At 39.3% G+C, this 18,674-nt stretch overlaps 1 protein-coding gene across 4 annotated transcripts in view; it reads right to left on the reverse strand.

Moving 5' to 3' along the window:
* The window catches only part of ANLN (anillin, actin binding protein), a 65,016-nt gene that overhangs the window by 38,127 nt on the left and 8,215 nt on the right, over positions 1-18,674 (reverse strand). For all 4 annotated transcript variants that reach the window (XM_007981616.3, XM_007981615.3, XM_007981614.3 and 1 more), the window contains exons 3-8: positions 17,347-17,661; positions 9,618-10,003; positions 8,230-8,452; positions 5,480-5,670; positions 5,020-5,127; positions 53-179 (exon numbers count right to left, since the gene is read on the reverse strand). In XM_007981616.3, coding sequence (XP_007979807.2) covers positions 53-179; positions 5,020-5,127; positions 5,480-5,670; positions 8,230-8,452; positions 9,618-10,003; positions 17,347-17,661 — 1,350 coding nt within the window. The remainder of the gene's footprint in view (positions 1-52; positions 180-5,019; positions 5,128-5,479; positions 5,671-8,229; positions 8,453-9,617; positions 10,004-17,346; positions 17,662-18,674) is intronic.

Here is an 18,674-nt window from a genome sequence, read left to right on the forward strand (position 1 = left end):
AAAATCATTTGAGTTTCTACATGCTAACCATGAACAATCTAGAAACACTGACCTGTAGGTTCTGTACTGGAAATTTTGGCTGGTGTCTGGTTTTCTGTCACCTTTTCTGTTACTGGAAGTGACTGAGTTTTTGAAACACCTTGGTGTTTTTTGAGGGGAGTGCTCTGACAGTGAGTTTCCTGCAAAAAGCAAATGAAACAGTAAATTTCATTTCTCAAAACTATAGATTTTATTTCTATGTTATTAAATGAAACAAGATTATTATTAAATATCACTCTGTATAAGTTTCCTTAGAACAAAAGAAACAGTGTGTGTGAATAGGCCCAGTCTTGTTTAGAACACAACAAGCCCTCAGTGCTAGTTCACATTCTTGGTAATTCTCAGTATGTAAAATCTCTTTTGGAGAGGAGGTGGCAAGAAAGAACAAGAATTCATATCAGGGCGCAGTTTTAGATAAGCCAATAAAAGTGAAAGCCTCTCCATGAAGTCTGGGTATTTGGTAAAATAAAATAAAATAACAACAAAAAACAAAGTGAAAGCCATACAAGGGAAAAACACCCACCCCTATATCACCCCTTATCTAAACCCACACCTATAACATCTGGCGACAGCTCCTACACATCAGGATTCCATTTAACTATCAGTTACCCAGAGGGCAAGAGCAAGAGAAAAGAAGGACAAAAACAGATCAGAAGGTAACGAAAGAAGAGAAGAAATCTTTTCCTCATCTGAATCTTTTTATTCATTAGCAAGGTTATTTAAGAGGAACATTCACTATTTTTTTTTTTTTTTTGCGTGTTTAAAGACTTTATATTGTTGTACAGATTATTTCATCAAAGAAATAAAAGAAGAAATAAAAAATAATAAAATAAAATGAATAAAGTCATAGTAGAAATCATCAAATAAGAGTAAAGATAAAGGCAGCTAATACTTACACAGAGCTCAATATGTGCCAGCCACCTTTCTAAGCACCTTATATCTATTGCCTCACTTAATCTTCCCAATAACTCTCTACGTTAGGTACTAGTATCTCCATTTTACAGATGAGAGAGCTAAGATACAAAAAAGTTAAGTATCTTGCACACAGTTAGTGACTGGCAGAGCCAGTATACAAACCCAGGTACTCTTGTTCCAGGTCTAGTTCCAGACTTATTAATAGTCTCTCAAGTTAGAAGCAGCTTTGGATGTGTAAAAGCAATGTAATTAGTGTGAAGATGAGTGGATTAAAAAAAATACGCAAAAATGTTTAAAAAACACTAAAAGCATAGTAAATTATCAAATGGTTCCACTACAAAATGTATGGTCTCATCTCAACTAAGTCTCAACACTAGCCCCTATTCTTCCTATGTCTGAGTCAGCTCTCTTCTTTCCTCCACAGTATTTCACTGTCACCTTCCCTTTCCTAAGGATGAATGAAACAGGAGGTTTCAGCAGAAAGTCCATCAGTGTTTGCTCTCATAGCTCTAAGACTACCAGCATACCTACATGCTACTTTCCTCTTTCCTTTTCATCACAGGAGACTGTCCTCATCAGTTCTGTTCCCTTCACTGTGCTGAGTTCATCCATTCTCACCTCATCCCATTAATTGTCACCCCTTATCCCATCACACAAATTGACTTAGGTCTTAGAAAGGACAAAACACATACAAACCATACTTTTCTTCATCTCCTCTAGTCACTACCTCCTTTCTCCCCTCCACTAGGACCAAACTTCTTCTAAGAAATGCCTGCACTCATTGGCACTGCTCCTCATGCCCGTTCCCTCCTCCACTCAGCACCACCTGCATGCCACCTTCACCTCTTCACTAACACTGCTCTTTGCCACGTTACAGCAAACTTCTTACTTCAAAACCTAGTGGATTTGGCTTAACCCACATTTGAAACATGACAATACCAACCACTCCTTCCTTCTCAAAAGTTTTCTTTCTTCCCTTGACTTTATTTCTCTTTTTTTTGAGACAGAGTCTCACTATCGTCTGGGTTGGAGTGCAGTGGTGCAACCTCGGCTCACTGAAACCTCCATCTCCTGTGTTCAAGGGATTCTCCCATCTCAGTCTCCTGAGTAGCTGGGATTACAGGCACCCGCCACCATGCCTGGCTAATTTTTTTTGTATTTTTAGTAGAGATGAGTTTTCACCATGTTGGCCGGGCTGGTCTCAAACTCCTGACTTCAAGTGATCCACCTGCCTCAGCCTCCCAAAGTGCTGGGATTACAGGCATGAGCCACCGCACCCAGCCCCTTGACTTTAAAAACACTGCCTTCAACTGCATTTTCCTCCTAGCTCTTATATGTGCAACTTTCTGGGAGGAATTTCACAGGTTTATTGGGAATTATTTAGTACAAAATACTTTAAGAACCGTGCTCTATACTTTATAGAGACACAGGCGGAAAGCCATGAGAATATGATATGCTGGCAACCAGGTGAAGAAGGCACTCCCAATAGAAGAGTGATCGACAACGTCAAATGCTACTAATCAACTGAAAATTGATTAGTAGGTGAAGATCACTGACAAATGTGATAAGGATACTGACTCTGTGGAAGGAGTGATGGCAAAGCTTAAGCAGAGAGTTCTAGAGAGAAGGAGGAAACCTGAAAGCAACAAGTAGGAATAACTTGTAGAAGAGTCTGCATGAAAAGGAGGCAAAGAAAAGGAGAGGAACGGGGTCCCGAGAGTTGTTTTTGTTTTCAGATGGCAGATAATAGCTTGTTATATGCTGATGGGAAGGATCAGCAAGTATATTCCTTCCTTCCTTCAAATACAAGTTTGTTGAGCTCCTAACTCCGAGTCAAGCACTAAGAACACAGGTAGAGAAGACTCCCATAGGCAGTGGTAGAATGCAAACTTACAACATTCATGGGAAGATAAATATTCTAGTTGAGGTATACACAGGATGACATGGGTAAAAAAAGTGGAACCCTTTGAGAAAAGGGCCAAGGAAGAATTCCCAGAGGGGATTAATGTTTGACCTATTCTTAATGAAGTGTGAGCTCACCAGGGAGATATTCCTGACAGATAACAGAAGTCAAAGGCAGAGAGATGAGAAAACATGGCATATTTGGCCAGGTGCGATGGCTCAACCTGTAATCCCAGCACTTTGGGAGGCCGAGGCGGGCGGATCATGAGGTCAGGAGATCGAGACCATCCTGGATAACACGGTGAAACCCCATCTCTACTAAAAATACAAAAAATTAGCCGGGCATGGTGGTAGGAGCCTGTAGTCCCAGCTATTTGGGAGGCTGAGGCAGGAGAATGGCGTGAACCTGGGAAGTGGAGCTTGCAGTGAGCCGAGATCACGCCACTGCACTCCAGCCTGGGCGACAGAGCGAGACTCCATCTCAAAAAAAACAAAAAACAAAAAACATAGGTATATTTGAGAAACTGCAAATAGCCTGCATGGCAGGACTGACACATACCTGTGGAGGAGCAGTGGGGAGGCGTCAGGTGAGGAATCATTCTATATGTCAAGCCAAGCAGTTTGTGAATTTTTCTGATGACAACTATGGGGAGCACTCCAAGATTTTAAGCAAGTGAATACATGAATATGCGACGTTTAAAAATATTTCTCGGCCGGGTGCAGTGGCTCATGCCTGTAACCCCAGCACTTTGGGAGGCTGGGGCGGGCGGATCGCCTGAGGTTAGGAGTTCAAGACCAGCCTGACCAACATGGAGAAACTCTGTCTCTACTAAAAATACAAAATTAGTCAGGCATTGTGGCACGCACCTGTAATCCCAGCTACCCAGGAGGCTGAGGCAGAAGAATCACTTGAACCTAGGAGACGGAGGTTGCGGTGAGCCAAGATCACGCCCCATACTCCAGTCTGGGCAACAGGAGTGAAACTCCGTTTCAAAAAAAAAAAATTATACATATATATATAATATATATATTTCTCTGGCAGCAACTGGTAAGGTGGATTGGAGAGTAGTGAGACTAGAAGCAGGGTGTTCAGTATAAAGCTACGGCAGTAACTTTGGTAATAGCAGAGGAAAATATAGAAGACGAGGCAGGTTGGTGACAGATTTAGAAAACTAATCGCTGCACGTGTGTGTTTATGCATATGTGTGCTGGGGCAAGAAGATGGGAAGACACCGTAAACAAGAGGAAGAATCCAAGGAAGAACTTCCAGATTGTTTTAGATGATGAGGTATAGAGTAAACCAACAAGAGAAGACAGAGACTACAAGGGGAAGATACTACAGCAAAGCATAGCAGGCTCTGCTAGCCAACCACACCTAGAGCTCAGGAGAGAGATCAGCACAGTGGAGCTGAACATCATCAGCATTTCAGTGCTTATCGGAATCTAGGTATGTGGACAGGGAAGAGATATTCCAGGGCAACTGAGAAAAAAAGGTTGATATCAGAACTCTGGGAAATGTGATTTGTTAAGCAAGTGAACTGATAAATCAATCAAGTAGATCTTTCTCAAAGAATACTGGTTAAATTTACTGTTGTTTTACTTTCTATTAGTCCCCACTGTAAATACAATTCTATTAGCTTAAAAACATATCCTAACACAGTACTTTGAAGACACATAAATGAAACAGAACACAGCTTACATCGTAGAGATTTTGTTGAAGGCTGATTAACAAACCTTGACCAGAATAAAGAGCAATCTGGGAGGTGTGTGGTGACTGAAAGGATCCCAGATAGTCTAAAGACATGGTGTGTAGGGAAAAGTATACAGTCATCAATGAGAAAAGTAGATTCTCAGAAATATTTCAGAACCAGCATCTAAGTGGAAAGTTAAGTAGACTCTGAAATCAAATGAACGATGAAAATAATTTTCATAAAATTTGATTTTAAGGTCATCAATGAATATGGTGAAGAGTTCCACTGAAATAGAAAATATCACAAGAAAAGCAGAATTGCTTGCACATTTAAGGGATTTATAGGCAAAAAGTGACAGAGTTAATTGGAACAGAAAAGTCTGTAAAGAATTATTTGCCAATACAGAACTACAAATTAGATCCCAACACTATTTGGGGACCAAGTCCGCTTTTATATTTCTTGTTTACATTACCTGTTTGGCTTCTAGTTGTTTGCTTTTTGAGTTTCCGCCTTTTTCTGCACTCCATATATTGCCCTTGTCAAATCGGCCACGAAGACATGCTAGTTCTTTTTGACGTTCCTAAACCCATCAAAAGCTGTATTTTACACAAGAGCCAGTAGCATGTTTAACATCCAAACACTACTAAAATTTTCCTTGTTTTCAGTTTTAAACTGTTTAAAAGGTTTAAACAGTTTGCAGTTTAAAAAGTTCACAATACACATGGAATTCATGACAATATTTCTAATTTGAAATGAGTGATACTGTCTACGGCCATACCACCCTGAATGTGCCCGCTCTTGTCTGAAATTAGTGAAACAAAGTCAAGATGCTACTTATCTCAGTCAAAAAGACTGGCATCAGAACCCATTTTGATTTCTAGGTTTTATGCAGGTATCATGTGATGAATAATGTTAAATACAGTACATCATACCTGCTTGAGCTGTTGTGCTAAATGGGTAGTAGATGAAGATGTGTCTTGCTTGAATAATCTTTCTTGGATGGCCTTTGTATTTGGAGTAATAATGGGGGTTCTATGGGGTGTGCTACGAGCTGGACTTTCTTTGCTGTGTTCTTGACAACGCTCTCCAAAGCGTTCCAGGAAAGGCTTAATTCCTGCTCCTCCTACAGAAAACACACACATTTTTGGAGGCTATTCAAAATAAAAAATTATTATGATTTCTATGGAAAAAGTTCTAAACTACATTACAGCTTCAAAATGCTTTGATTTTATCAGGAATATTCATTCACAAAGTAAACTATAAAAATACTTCAAAATTTTAAAAAGTTTACTTTACTATTCTATTTAAGTACATGCCCTAAAACCTACTCATAGAATTTAGTTATTTAAAAAATAATAATAATTTTTAAAAGGTAGAATGAGGAGAGAGCAGTAGGGCTTAGAAAACTCCCAAACTGAACAACCAGAATTTAAATAATTAGAAATTAACTGTATATATATTAATAAATCTACCTTCATCACCAAGTGTGCTGGCCATGGTAACTTCCAATAACTTATATTTCTATAGTCAATTTATTTTATCTTGCTTTTAGGAAGCCTAACATGAAAATAAGGGAATTTTTCCTTTTTCTCCTTCAGAAGGAAAACTAGGGATTATTCATTTTATCAAAAGGACACCTTGATTTTACAGTATCTTAAAATAGTATTCGGTTGGGCATGGTGGCTCACACCTGTAATCCTAGTACTCTGGGAGACCGAGGCAGGTGGATCTCTTGAGCTCAGGAGTTCGAGACCAGCCCGAGCAACATGGAGGAACCCCATCTCTATAAAAAAAATACAAAAATTAGCCAGGTGTAGTGGCATGCCTGTAATCCCGGCTACTTGGTGGGCTGAGGCAGGAGGATTGCGTGAATCTGGGAGGTTGAGGCTGCAGTGAGCTGAGATCATGCCACTCACTGCACTCCATCCTGGGTGACAAAGTGAGACCCTGTCTCAGAAACAAAAACAGCAAAACAAAACAAAACAAAAAACTCCACAGCACTCATTTGAAACAGTATGAAGTAAATTTAAAGTAGGGCAAATGGGGCATATATCACTCCCATCAAGAGGATTCTAAGGTTGTATTACATAAAAATAGGCTTATCTATATCAGAGATTAGCATATATTTTCCTGTAAACGGCCAGGCACTAAATATTTTGAGCTTTGTGGGCCATATGGCCTCTGTCACAACTATTCTGCTCTGCATTACAGAATGAAAGCAACCACAGACAATATGTAAGTAAATGGGTGTGACTGTGCTCCAATAAAACTTTATTTGCAAAAACAAGCAAAGAGTAGAATTTGAGCCATGGCCATAATTTGAGGACTTCACCTGTCACTTATTACTACTTCAGGCCATATTCCAAACTAGAGTCCATTAAGAATGCAGTGAAGTATCTAAAATAAATATCTCTGAAACCCTGGAAACGTGATTCTGGGTATATCCAGTAGTCAAGAACAATTAAAACACATGCTTCTTATCTAAGCGTTGAGTCTTTAGAAAATTGGGACTAACTAGTCCTATTCCATCTGGGGATCTTGCTATTGTTTCCAATTCTCATTCCAGCTCAACTGGAAATTGCTGATTTCTACCTACCCCATAACCGCTTCCCCACTCTCATTTCTGTTTACTGCCCCTTTATGATGAACTATAGTTTCTGCAGAGGTTGTATTTTCAGAAAGTTAAACCTTAGAATTAAAAGTCTTTCCAATGAAAATGAACACAGTTCAGAATAAACTCGATTACCATATATTTCAGTCCTGTGTTTCTCAATTAACAGCATGTGGAAGTGTGCCAGAAGATATAAATCACCACAAGATAAATATGGCATTTCCTGGAGTATCAGTTTACTATGGTAAGAAATTTTGAACTTTTATATGTAAATGCTCACACACAATATATACACAGATAGATATAATTGGGAGATGAAGAGAGGTTGATTAATGAGTACAAATATACAGTTTGGCAGAACAAAAAAGACCCAGTGTTTGATAGATCAGTAGGGTGACTATAGTTTACAATAATCTATTGTATACTTCAAAATAGCTACAAGAGAAGAATTCAAATGTTTCTAGCATAAAGACAAGTATTTAAGGTGATGGATATCCTCGTTACACTGATTTCATATTTACAAATTATATGAATATATTAAATCATCAAATGTACTTCCAAAATATATATATTATTTACCAATAAACAGCAATTTTTTCAAATATTTCTATTATTTATCAATTTAATAAATAAATAAAATTAGAGGTGGAGTCATTCATATGCACATTCTCTGCTACCAGAGGTGCCTTCATACTCAAGATTGAGAAGCACTGCTCTGCACACTTGGCTACAAGAGTGTTTCTCCATTATGCCCCTAAACTGTGATTTCCAGTTAAATATGCTTTGTCTGAATCAAAAAATATAGAAAATAAAATCTAGCAAGATCATCCTGGAAAAAGCATGTTTAAACTGTTAAAATGTAACATATTAAGTCCTTTGACCAGTAAATAGGCTAGTCTACATTAATAAATATTCATTGAATCAACTAAAGCTGAGGTCTCATTTGGAACATTCAGGCATTGGCCCTGGCAAACCATTGCTGTACCATTCACAACTGGATATTTAAAATGTTGAGAATAGATATCCTGAATACAGTCAGCAATAATTTTAAATTTTTTATAAATACGTAACCTGGTGTTGTAGATTTGTCTTTAGATTGAGATTGCAGACAAATTTCTCTATTTAGTTCTCCTTTGGATGGAACTGTCTGGGGTAAAGTTGACTTCACAATTGGTTTCAATACCTCCGTTTTCAGAGGACTAATAGGAGTTTTTGGAAGTTCAGGATTTTGTCCCTCACAACTTTTCGCATCAGTGATAGATGTAGTAGATTTCACTGGAGAAGAAGTAGGTTTCTGAAACATGAAAACGCCTAGGGTAAACAACATTCACAATATCTAAAAGTAATCCTATAACAAAACAATTCAAGTCCTATTTACTTGATAGCCTTTATGTAAGATTTATGAAAATGAAATGATTTTGCTCTCTAATAGATCAAACAAATATGAAAGATTTGGGAAAAATACCCAACTTAAAAAATGCTATTATTTAAATTATAATATGTGGGTTAGTCTGCATAATGTATTCATGGGTAATTAAGTATTAGCAGTACGATCACTATTTTTAAAAAAAGTTTTATTCATATTATTGCACTAGTACCTTTATCAAATTTTTCCCCATATTAGACCAAATTACATTTTAATTAAGTCAATAAAAATTTAACAAAATAGTATCATGTACTTGATGGTTAATAAATTAAGTACTTATACATAGCCAGGTACTGTGCTAAGTGTTTTACGACTCTTATTAACCCTCCAAATAATCTTTTTTTTCCTATTTTACATACAGAAAAATAAAGCCTTGCAATATTAAGCACCTTGTCCAAAGTCACACTTCTAATTATGTGGTAGAGCTAGGATTCAATGCAGGTCTAATTCTAAAGCCTAGCTGTACACTAAAAGACAACGGTCAGAAACACAAAATTATTTTTCCTTTTTATTTAAGATTGTTTTTTGAAAACTGTTGAGGTAATACATGCACAAAGTAAAAGTTTCAAACATTTCAAAAGGATATACGGTGAAAGTATCATACCCTGTTTGGCAATTTGCCTTCCCGGAGGCAACTATAGCTACTAATTTGTTATACATCTTTTCAGAAATATTTGATAAATTTATATAAATTTCTCATATATATATATATATTTAAAGCATTATAACAGAGGACTTAATTTTCAGTGCTCTCCTTAATGACTAAGAGGCTCTATCATTCCATTATAGACTGGATTTGCATCAAATTAGTATAACTTCAGCTGTCAACTGCTAATTGATCTTGGGATAGGGTACCCAACTTAACGATTTTCACTTTCTAAGAAACTGCTATCTTACAAATACATATAAACTCACTATGCACCTATTATAAAACACATACCACCCATCCACCTGCATATACACACAGATGCATTATACCACTCATAACAAAAAAAGAAAAGGCTTTCCAAAGACCAAAATGATATTGACTTACCACAGAGCTGGAAATTGAGGCATTAACCAAAGATGCATCATCAGCACTTGAGGATGGGGCTTTATTCAAAGAGGCATCGCCATCCCTTTGGGAACAGCATGTAGCTTCCTGCTTAACACTGCTGCTATTGATCCTAGCAGATGCTCCACTTGCAGAGGAAAATTTGGATAAACAAGTGGTACCAGGCTGTTCTTGTGCACTGTTTTGTTTTGCAAATGAGTGATTTACATCATCTTCCCAGGAGCAAATAGTTGCAGCAAGGTTGGCCAGACGGCCCCTTCTCCCAACTGGAGCTGCTGAGGCATTTGAAAGTGGTGGTTTGGGAGGGGAAGCAGCCTTTTCCTCTGATGGCATTGGTGAGAAGAGTGAGCTTTCAGGAATATCATCTGAAAATGTTTTCAGAAAAGAGTTAAAAACCACGTTTAAGAGTGATATTTATGTAAAAACCAGGATCACTCTATGCAGAATTTTTAAATGAGATTAATAGGTTTAAGAACCAGTGAAAAGTTCTAGTATGCATGAAACTATCAAGATATTTAAATGTGACAATATCTTTTTAAATCAAATGATATTAAATCCAACATTTAAAAAAAACCTATTATACCTATTTTTTCCATTTTTCAATGGATCATGAAGAAGAAAGGCTATATTTTTAGAATGAATTCATGGTGTTATATATAACATTGCACAATTTAAAATTATGTATCTCACAGAAACTTTTTGTTTTAAAAATGGATTAGACTATTGCTGTACAACAGCAATAATGCTGTAACCATTAGCCACTTGTGACTAATGAACACTTGAAATGTGGCTAGAGCAGCTGATAAACTACATTTCATTTCATTTTAATTAACTTAAACATCCACATATGGCTGGTGTCTTCTGTATTGGGTAGCACAGGGTTAGATCAAATCAAAAACAACCAAATGTTTTCCTGGATAGTTACTTCATTTGGAGAGAAATCCCAAATAGTGATATTTAACTGACGAAGAATCTAGGCCTTCCCTAGGGCATGTATATAGGGAATCCAAGGTTCACAACAGTTCCTACTCCACAAATTCAATCAAGGAAAGAGGAATTCCTCCTGTCCAAAGCTTCTACTTCTGCTGAATTTTCAGTTCTGCACCTCCAAAACCTTCTCAGGGATCTTGCTCGAAATAAGCCCCCTCCTTCTCTACAAACTCTTCTCTGCACATAAACACAGTCATGAGTTGTTTAACAATGGGGATACATTCTGAGAAATGCATCATGAGGTGATTTTGTTATGTGTACATCACAGAGAGCACTTCCACAAACATGGTGTAGTCTACTATATAGTTAGGATATGTGGTAAAACCTATTGCTCCTAGGCTAAAAACCTGTACAGCATGTTACTCTACTGAATACTGCAGGCAACTGTACCACAATGGGAAGCAAACATCTAAATACAGAAAAAGCACATTAAAAGTACATTATAATCTTATGAGACTACCATTGTATATGCAGTCCACCACTGACCAAAACATCAATATGTGGTATATGACCATACAGTAGCCTAACCCTTATCTTCAGTTTCACGTTCCCAGTTTCCTTACCAGCAGTCAACTGTTGTCTAAAAATATTAAATGGAAAATTCCAGAAATAAACAATTCATAAGTTTTAAACTGCACACTGTTCTGAGTAGCATGATGAAATCTTGCACCATCTGACCAGGATATGAATCCTTTGTCCAGCATATCCACACTGTAGACGCCACCCGCCCCATAATCACTTTGTAGCCGTCTTGGTTATCAGATCGACTACTGGAGTATGCAGTGCTTGTGTTCAAGTAGCCTTTATCTGCCCTAATGATGTCCCCAAAGCACAAGAGCAGTAGCAGTGATGCTGGCAATTCGGATACGCCTAAGAGAAGCCGTAAAGTGCTTTCTCGAAGTCAAAAGGTGAAAGTTCTCAACTTAATGAGGAAAGAAAATATGCTGAGGTTGCTAAGATCTATGGTAAAAATGAATCTTCTATCCATGAAATTGTGAGGAAGATAAAAGAAATTCATGGAGTTTTGCTGTCGTACCTCAAACTATTAAAGTTATGGCCACAGCGTGTGTAAGTGCTTAGTTAAGATGGAAAAGGCATTACATTTCCAGGTGGAAGATGCACAGAAAGATGGTATGAATGATGGCAATCGGGTTCCGTACTGTCTGAGGTTTCAGACGTCCACTGGTGGTCGTGGAACATATACCCAGCAGATAAGTGGGGAGACTACTGGATTCTCAAGTTTCTCTCACCTTAGAAATAAACATACCGGCAAGGCACGAAGGGCCCAAGCCTGTAATCCCAGCACTTTGGAAGGCCGAGGCAGGCAGATCATTTGAGGTCAGGAGTTCGAGACCAGCCTAATTGACATGGTGAAACTCCGTCTCTACTAAAACACAAAATTAGCCACGCGCGGTGACGGGTGCCTGTAATCTCAGCTATTCGGGAGGCTGAGGCAGAGGAATCGCTTGAACCCAGGAGGTGGAGGTTGCAGTGAGCCAAGATTGTGCCACTGCACTCTAACCTCGGTGACAGAGCAAGACTCCCTCTCATAAACAAACAAATATACATCCTGGCAAGGAGTGGCGGGCTCACACCTGTAATCCCACCACTTTGGGAGGCCAAGGAGGATGGATTGCTTGAACTCAGGACTTCGAGACCAGCCTTGGCAACATGGCAAAATCCCGTCTCTATAAAAAACGCAAAACTTAGCTGGGCTTGGTGTTGCGCCTCCAGTCCCAGCTACTTGGGACACTGAGGTGGGAGGATCGCTAGAGCCTGGGAGGTGGAGGAGGTTGCAGCGAGCTGAGAGCATTACCACTGCACTCCAGCCTGAGCGATGCGGCAAGGCCGTCTCAAAAGAAAATAAACATCCCCTCATTGATATACATCCTCTTTAACTACTGGCCCTCTTTCCCTACACAATATTCACTCACCACTTAACTCACTCAACTGAACTTCTGCCTGTACCACTGCCCTGAAGTTGGTTTTGTCATTGTCACTAGATGCCAGTTCACACTTTGCAGGCTTTGTATTTCTTGACATCTCTAAAATATATCACTCGCTTTCTATTTGTGACATCATTCTCTACTGTCCTTCCTGGCTTATCCTTCACAGTCTTCCAACTACCAAATACCTCCATTTGGCTCGCCCAGATATCCCAAATAACATATCTGAAGGTGAAATTGCCCTGAACATATTCCTCCTCATCTTAGGAAAAGACATCGCTAACTATCCAGTCACTGGGGCCAGGAATCTGACCTCTTCCTCCCTTCTCCCTCATCCTCCACCATCCAGTCATTAGGTCCTAGAGTCTGTTTCCTATATCTCTCAAATCCAGCTTCTTCTCTTCATTTCCACAGTCCTTCACTCTTTGTAACTAGATTATATTTTACTTTATTTTATTTTTTGAGAAAGAGTTTTGCTCTTGTTGCCCAGGCTGGAATGTAATAGCACGATCTCGGCTCACTGCAACCTCCGCCTCCCGGGTTCAAGAGATTCTCCTGCCTCAGCCTCCCGAGTAGCTGGGATTACAGGCATGCACCACAGAGTACAGTCACAAGAGCTAGAGGTCTTATTAAGCCCATTCCTAAAACATGACAATAAAACTGTCATCTGCTGATAGGACAGTGCTTATTCTAGGGAAAATAACAGAGGTATATAAAGGATATAGCAGGGGGTCAGGGAGGCTTTTCTGGAGGAAGAGACTCCTTAAGCTGGACTCTAAAGGACAACTGGCTTCAGAGAATGGAGATAATCTAGTCAGAAAAACAAAAATGTATGGAAAGCAGAGGTAAGTAACATGAGCAGAGTGTGTGTATAAGTAGATCCTATTCTGGTGTTTAAAGCAAGCAGTAGAAAAGCAAGAGTTCCGGCCGGGCACGGTGGCTCAAGCCTGTAATCCCAGCACTTTGGGAGGCCGAGACGGGTGGATCACGAGGTCAGGAGATCAAGACCATCCTGGCTAACACGGTAAAACCTCGTCTCTACTAAAAAATACAAAAAACTAGTCGGGCGACATGGCGGGCGCCTGTAGTCCCAGCTACTCGGGAGGATGAGGCAGGAGAATGGCGTAAACCTGGGAGGTGGAGCTTGCAGTGAGCTGAGATCCGGCCACTGCACTCCAGCCTGGGTGACAGAGCAAGACTCCGTCTCAAAAAAAAAAAAGAAAAGCAAGAGTTCCTTTTTTTTTCTATTCTGTGTCAAAATAAAGAGATACGTTTGAAAAAGCAGCAGATCCAGATTGGAATTTAATCAGTTGATGGGGAGGTCCTGGGAGAGTTTAAAGCAGAAGCAGGCAAGTGTTTTAGAAAAATCACACTGGTGTGAGAATTGAGGAGGGACTGGACAGGGCAGAGGTTTGAAGCAGGAAGAACAGTTAGAAGGCTAATATTATAATCTAGGTGCAGGCAGGATGCGGTGGCTCACATCCCAGCACTTTGGGAGGCTGAGGCAGGCGGATCACCTAAGGTCAGGAGTTCGAGACCAGCCTGGTCAACATAGTGAAACCTCATCTCTACTAAAAATACAAAAAATTAGCTGGGTGTGGTGGCATGCACCTGTAATCCCCGCTACTCGGGAGGCTGAGGCAGGAGAATCACTTGAACCTGGGAGGCAGAAGTTGCAGTGGGCCAAGATTGTGCTACTGCACTCTGGCCTGGGCAACAGGGCAAGACTCCATCTCAAAAAAAAAAAAAAAAAAAAAAACAGCTTTATCGAAGAGGCAATGTAATAGCTCTCTTGATTCCCTGTGCAGAGCAGGGCAGAGAGTAGCAGTTTAGGGCAGTTTTACAGTCATATTTATACCTACTCTTAATTGCATGCACATTAAGCAGCAGCTTATGTAGAAATATCTAGGGAAGGGATAGTAACTTTTGGGTCCTTGCCATGGAAAGGGGTGGTAACGCCTGGGTGTTGCCATGGCGATGATAAATTGACATGGCACACTGGTGGGCATGTCACTGGAAAGCTGCTTACCCCTAGGCCCTGTTTTAGCTAGTCCTCAATTTTTTTTTTTAATTTCTTATTTCTTTGTTGTTGTTATTTCTCAATCTTGTTCAGTGTCCAAGTCCTACATCTGGAGTCAAGTCCTACCTCTTACCTCACCACTACTAAAATAAATAGGTATTGATTGATACCATAGACTATGCTATGTGCCAAAAAACATCAGGTGGCCGGGCGAGGTGGCTCACATCTATAATCCCAGCACTTCGGGAGGCCGAGGCGGGTGGATCACCTGAGGTCAGGAGTTCAAGACCAGCCTGGACAACATGGCGAAAGCCTGTCTCTACTAAAAATACAAAAATGGCCAGGGGCGGTGGCTCATGTCTGTAATCCCAGCATTTTGGGAGGCCAAGGTGGGCAGATCACGAGGTCAGGAGATTGAGACCATCCTGGCTAACACAGTAAAACCCCGTCTCTACTATTAAAAATACAAAAAAAATTAGCCAGGTATTGTGGCGGGCACCTGTAGTCCCAGCTACTCGGGAGGCTGAGGCAGGAGAATGGCGTAAACCTGGGAGGCGGAGCTTGCAGTGAGACAAGATGGCACCACTGCACTCCAGCCTGGGCGACAGAGCAAGACTCCGTCTCAAAGAAAAAAAAAAAAATTAGCTGGGTGTGATGGTGTGCGCCTGTAATCCCAGCCACTCGGGAGGCTGAGGCAGGAGAATTGCTTGAACCTGCAAGGTGGAGGTTGCAGTGACCCGAGATCATGCCACTGCACTCCAGCCTGGGCAACACAGTGAGACTCTGTCTCAAAAACAAAAACAAAAACAAAAAAATTATCAGGCAGGTCATAGGAATTAAGAGCTCTAAAGTCAAACCATTGGGATTTGAATTTGAGCTGGCTAACTAGGACAGGTTATATAACCAAACTCTATGAAGCCAGTTTCCCTCTTCTATAAAATGAAGATAAAAGTAGTTTATATCTCAAGATTATAAGAATTAAAAGCTATTAGAATAAAAAAATTTACATTAAAATAAAAAATATTTGCAATGCCTAGCATTTTACATACTGTTTGCTCTTGCGATTATTATCATCACTGTCAGAAAACATAATCTTAAACTCTCTGCTAATTCTTATCAAAATTTCAGTTAAAAGAAAAGAATTGATATGTATGGAAGACTGCCTGAAATACATGTAGTCCATCTGGTTTAATCCAGTCTAAAATAGCTGTCATCTATCCAGCCCCATTCTTCAGATCACTTGATCTCAATTCTGGCTATGCATCAGAATTACCTAAAGAGCTTTAAAAAAAATAAGACAAAAGCACACCTTGGGGCTCCACCACATTTCTGAAATTCTAATCCTATGGTCTATGTGATTCTGATACAATCAGCCAGGCTGAGAACCACCTCAGGAATGCTTCCTTGGGTGAGGCCCAGTAGCCACTGAGCTGTCTGCAAGCACCGTGGGGTCTACCTGCACTGTGCTAGCTTACTATAGAAATGCTTCTACTGCCAGGTGTGGTGGCTCATTACTGAAATCCTAACACTTCGGAGGCCAAGGCAGGCGATTACTTGAGGTCAGGAGTTCGAGACCAGTTTTGCCAACATGGTGCAACTCCATCTCTACTAAAAAATACAAAAAAAAATTAGCAGGGCATGGTGGCACACACCTGTCATCCCAGCTACTCGGGAGGCTGAGGCACGAGAATCACTTGAACCTGAGAGGCGGAAGTTGCAGTGAGCCAAGACTGTGTTGCTGCACTCTAGACTGGGTGACAGAGTAAGACTCTGTCTCAAAAAAAAAGAAAAGAAAAGAAAAAAGAAATGCTTCTACTGAGCTTGGAGCCAGGACATCTGCCTACCTTGAGAAACCTTATAGGTTTCTTAGCTCCCACAAAGTCATATTTAAGGACACATGAAAGAAAGTTCTCTCAGGTCTTACTGCCAAATCTCAAGTCTTAGCGCCAAAGATGGTTCTGCTTTTAGCTTCTTAGTCACGTAACTGATAAGTGTTTCATGTCTTCACATGGGCCACTAGCAAAAGGAAGACTTTACAGTCTGCATTTAATAAAATGACTTTACTTTTCACTTCTTTGTTTTTCCTTCCCGTATTTTCTCTTCACCTTGACTTCTTTACTTTTCTTGTTTTGTAATACAGATATTTTTATAAGTCATCTCAAGGCTTTTTTTTTTTTGATAAGTGAAATTGATCATAGCATAAATAACTCTGTTGCATAATTGTTGCTTTACTTCTCAGATTCCCCTTCTGATGATAGGCTCATGAAAGGCAAGGATCAAGTCATTTCATTCGTATCCAGCACTGTGCATAATAATATACTTTGTAGGTGCTCAATTTATGTTTTTTGACATTTTATTTCTCCCCTACCGAACAGCATTGCATACCTTAGTCCCTCAAGTTTATTTAATTATTGAATCCATGAAATAGGATTTCTTTAACATGGAGCTGAGGGTCAGCAATGCTAATGACACGTATAGTTTGTTCTCAACTATTTTTCGTTGCAGATATTAAGGTAATGCATAAGATCAGGTTTCTACGAACTAGTCCAAAAACCTCATTGTGATCTACTTCAGTTTAAACAAAACCAACGTATACTACTGGTAGACAAACCACTTGCAAGCAAAGGATACTCAATATATAGATAAAACAAAAGCATTTACTTTTCATGAGTTAACTGATAAAATGTTTAACATACCAAACTGCATCTTATTGGAACAGATGTATGGGCCATACCATCTATACAATTCATACCTGTCATATCATCATTATCCCAACGGCGCCGTTGCTCTGCAAGTTTCTGCATACGTGTTTTAACTGAGGAGGCTGCAGTTGCTTCCAATCTTGAGTTCAGCCCTCTCCTCATGCCCAGCAGTGATGCCGGGACAGCCACAGAATCATTGACGGTATCTGCTGCTTGTGGCTGCACCTGAGGAGACACAGGACTTGGAGAACAAGATTTTGCAGACGATGACTCAACTGGTTGTTTATTTTCCAAGTTAGAAACTTCTACTTCAGTGTTGTCAGAACAGCGTTTTTTTGATGGTGATGGTTTCGTACAAGATTTCTCTACATTAAAAAAGAGGAAAAAAGACATTCAAAATTTGCAATTTCTCACAGCATGAAAAAAACTTGAGGGTAGATACTTAACAAATTAATAAAACATCACCCCTCCCTATTCTTTTAAATGATTTTAGTTACAACCAGAAATATGTAAAACCCCATTCTCTTTCAGTAACTTAGAAATCTGATATGAAAGATCTTTTCAAGCAAACATAATTTATGGTATAAAAACCTTAATGAAAAGGTATTTAGAGCTAAGCTATGGGGATGCAAAGGCATAAGACGGATGCAATGGACTGTGGGGATTTGGGGGTAAGAGCGGGACGGGAGCAAGGGATAAAAGATTACAAATATGGTGCAGTGTATACCGCTCAGGTGATGGGTGCACCAAAATCTCACAAATCATCACTAAAGAACTTACTCATGTAACCAAATACCACCTGTACCCCAGTAATTTATGGAAAAATAAAAATAAAGACATTTAAATAACATTTTCAAAATATATTGCGTAACACTTTATATAGTGTTAAGACAATAGTAAATAAAAAGTGCATACACACAGAATAAGAAAGCATTCTAACAGATTTTAAAGATTATACAGCCTAATCACCTCACCTTCAAATATGAAATATCAAGCCTAGAGAAATTCAGTTACCCACCTAAAGTCACACAGCTGAGCTAAGTGTAGAAACCAGGTTTTCTGTTTTTGAAACTTTCTTTCATGGAAAATAACTAATAAGCATGGTTAGAAGGGCAATTGGCTTAAGGTTTAGGATTATGACAGGCGACAGAAAAAGTGACTGAATTATCTGGTCAATACCAAACAAATTCACCAGTATGGATATTTAACATTTCATATTTCAAGCTTCTATGAACACCTACAAAATCAATGAAAAAGCCCTAAAATTAAAAAAAAAAAAAATTAATTATCATAACCATAAGGCATATTATTTCTAACTACAACTGAGTTTCAATATATCTTCTGGAAAATTAATATTTTAAAAGAATGTACATTTCAT

The sequence above is a fragment of the Chlorocebus sabaeus genome, chromosome 21 (assembly GCF_047675955.1).
Source record: "Chlorocebus sabaeus isolate Y175 chromosome 21, mChlSab1.0.hap1, whole genome shotgun sequence".
Classification (NCBI taxonomy): Eukaryota; Metazoa; Chordata; class Mammalia; order Primates; family Cercopithecidae; genus Chlorocebus; species Chlorocebus sabaeus.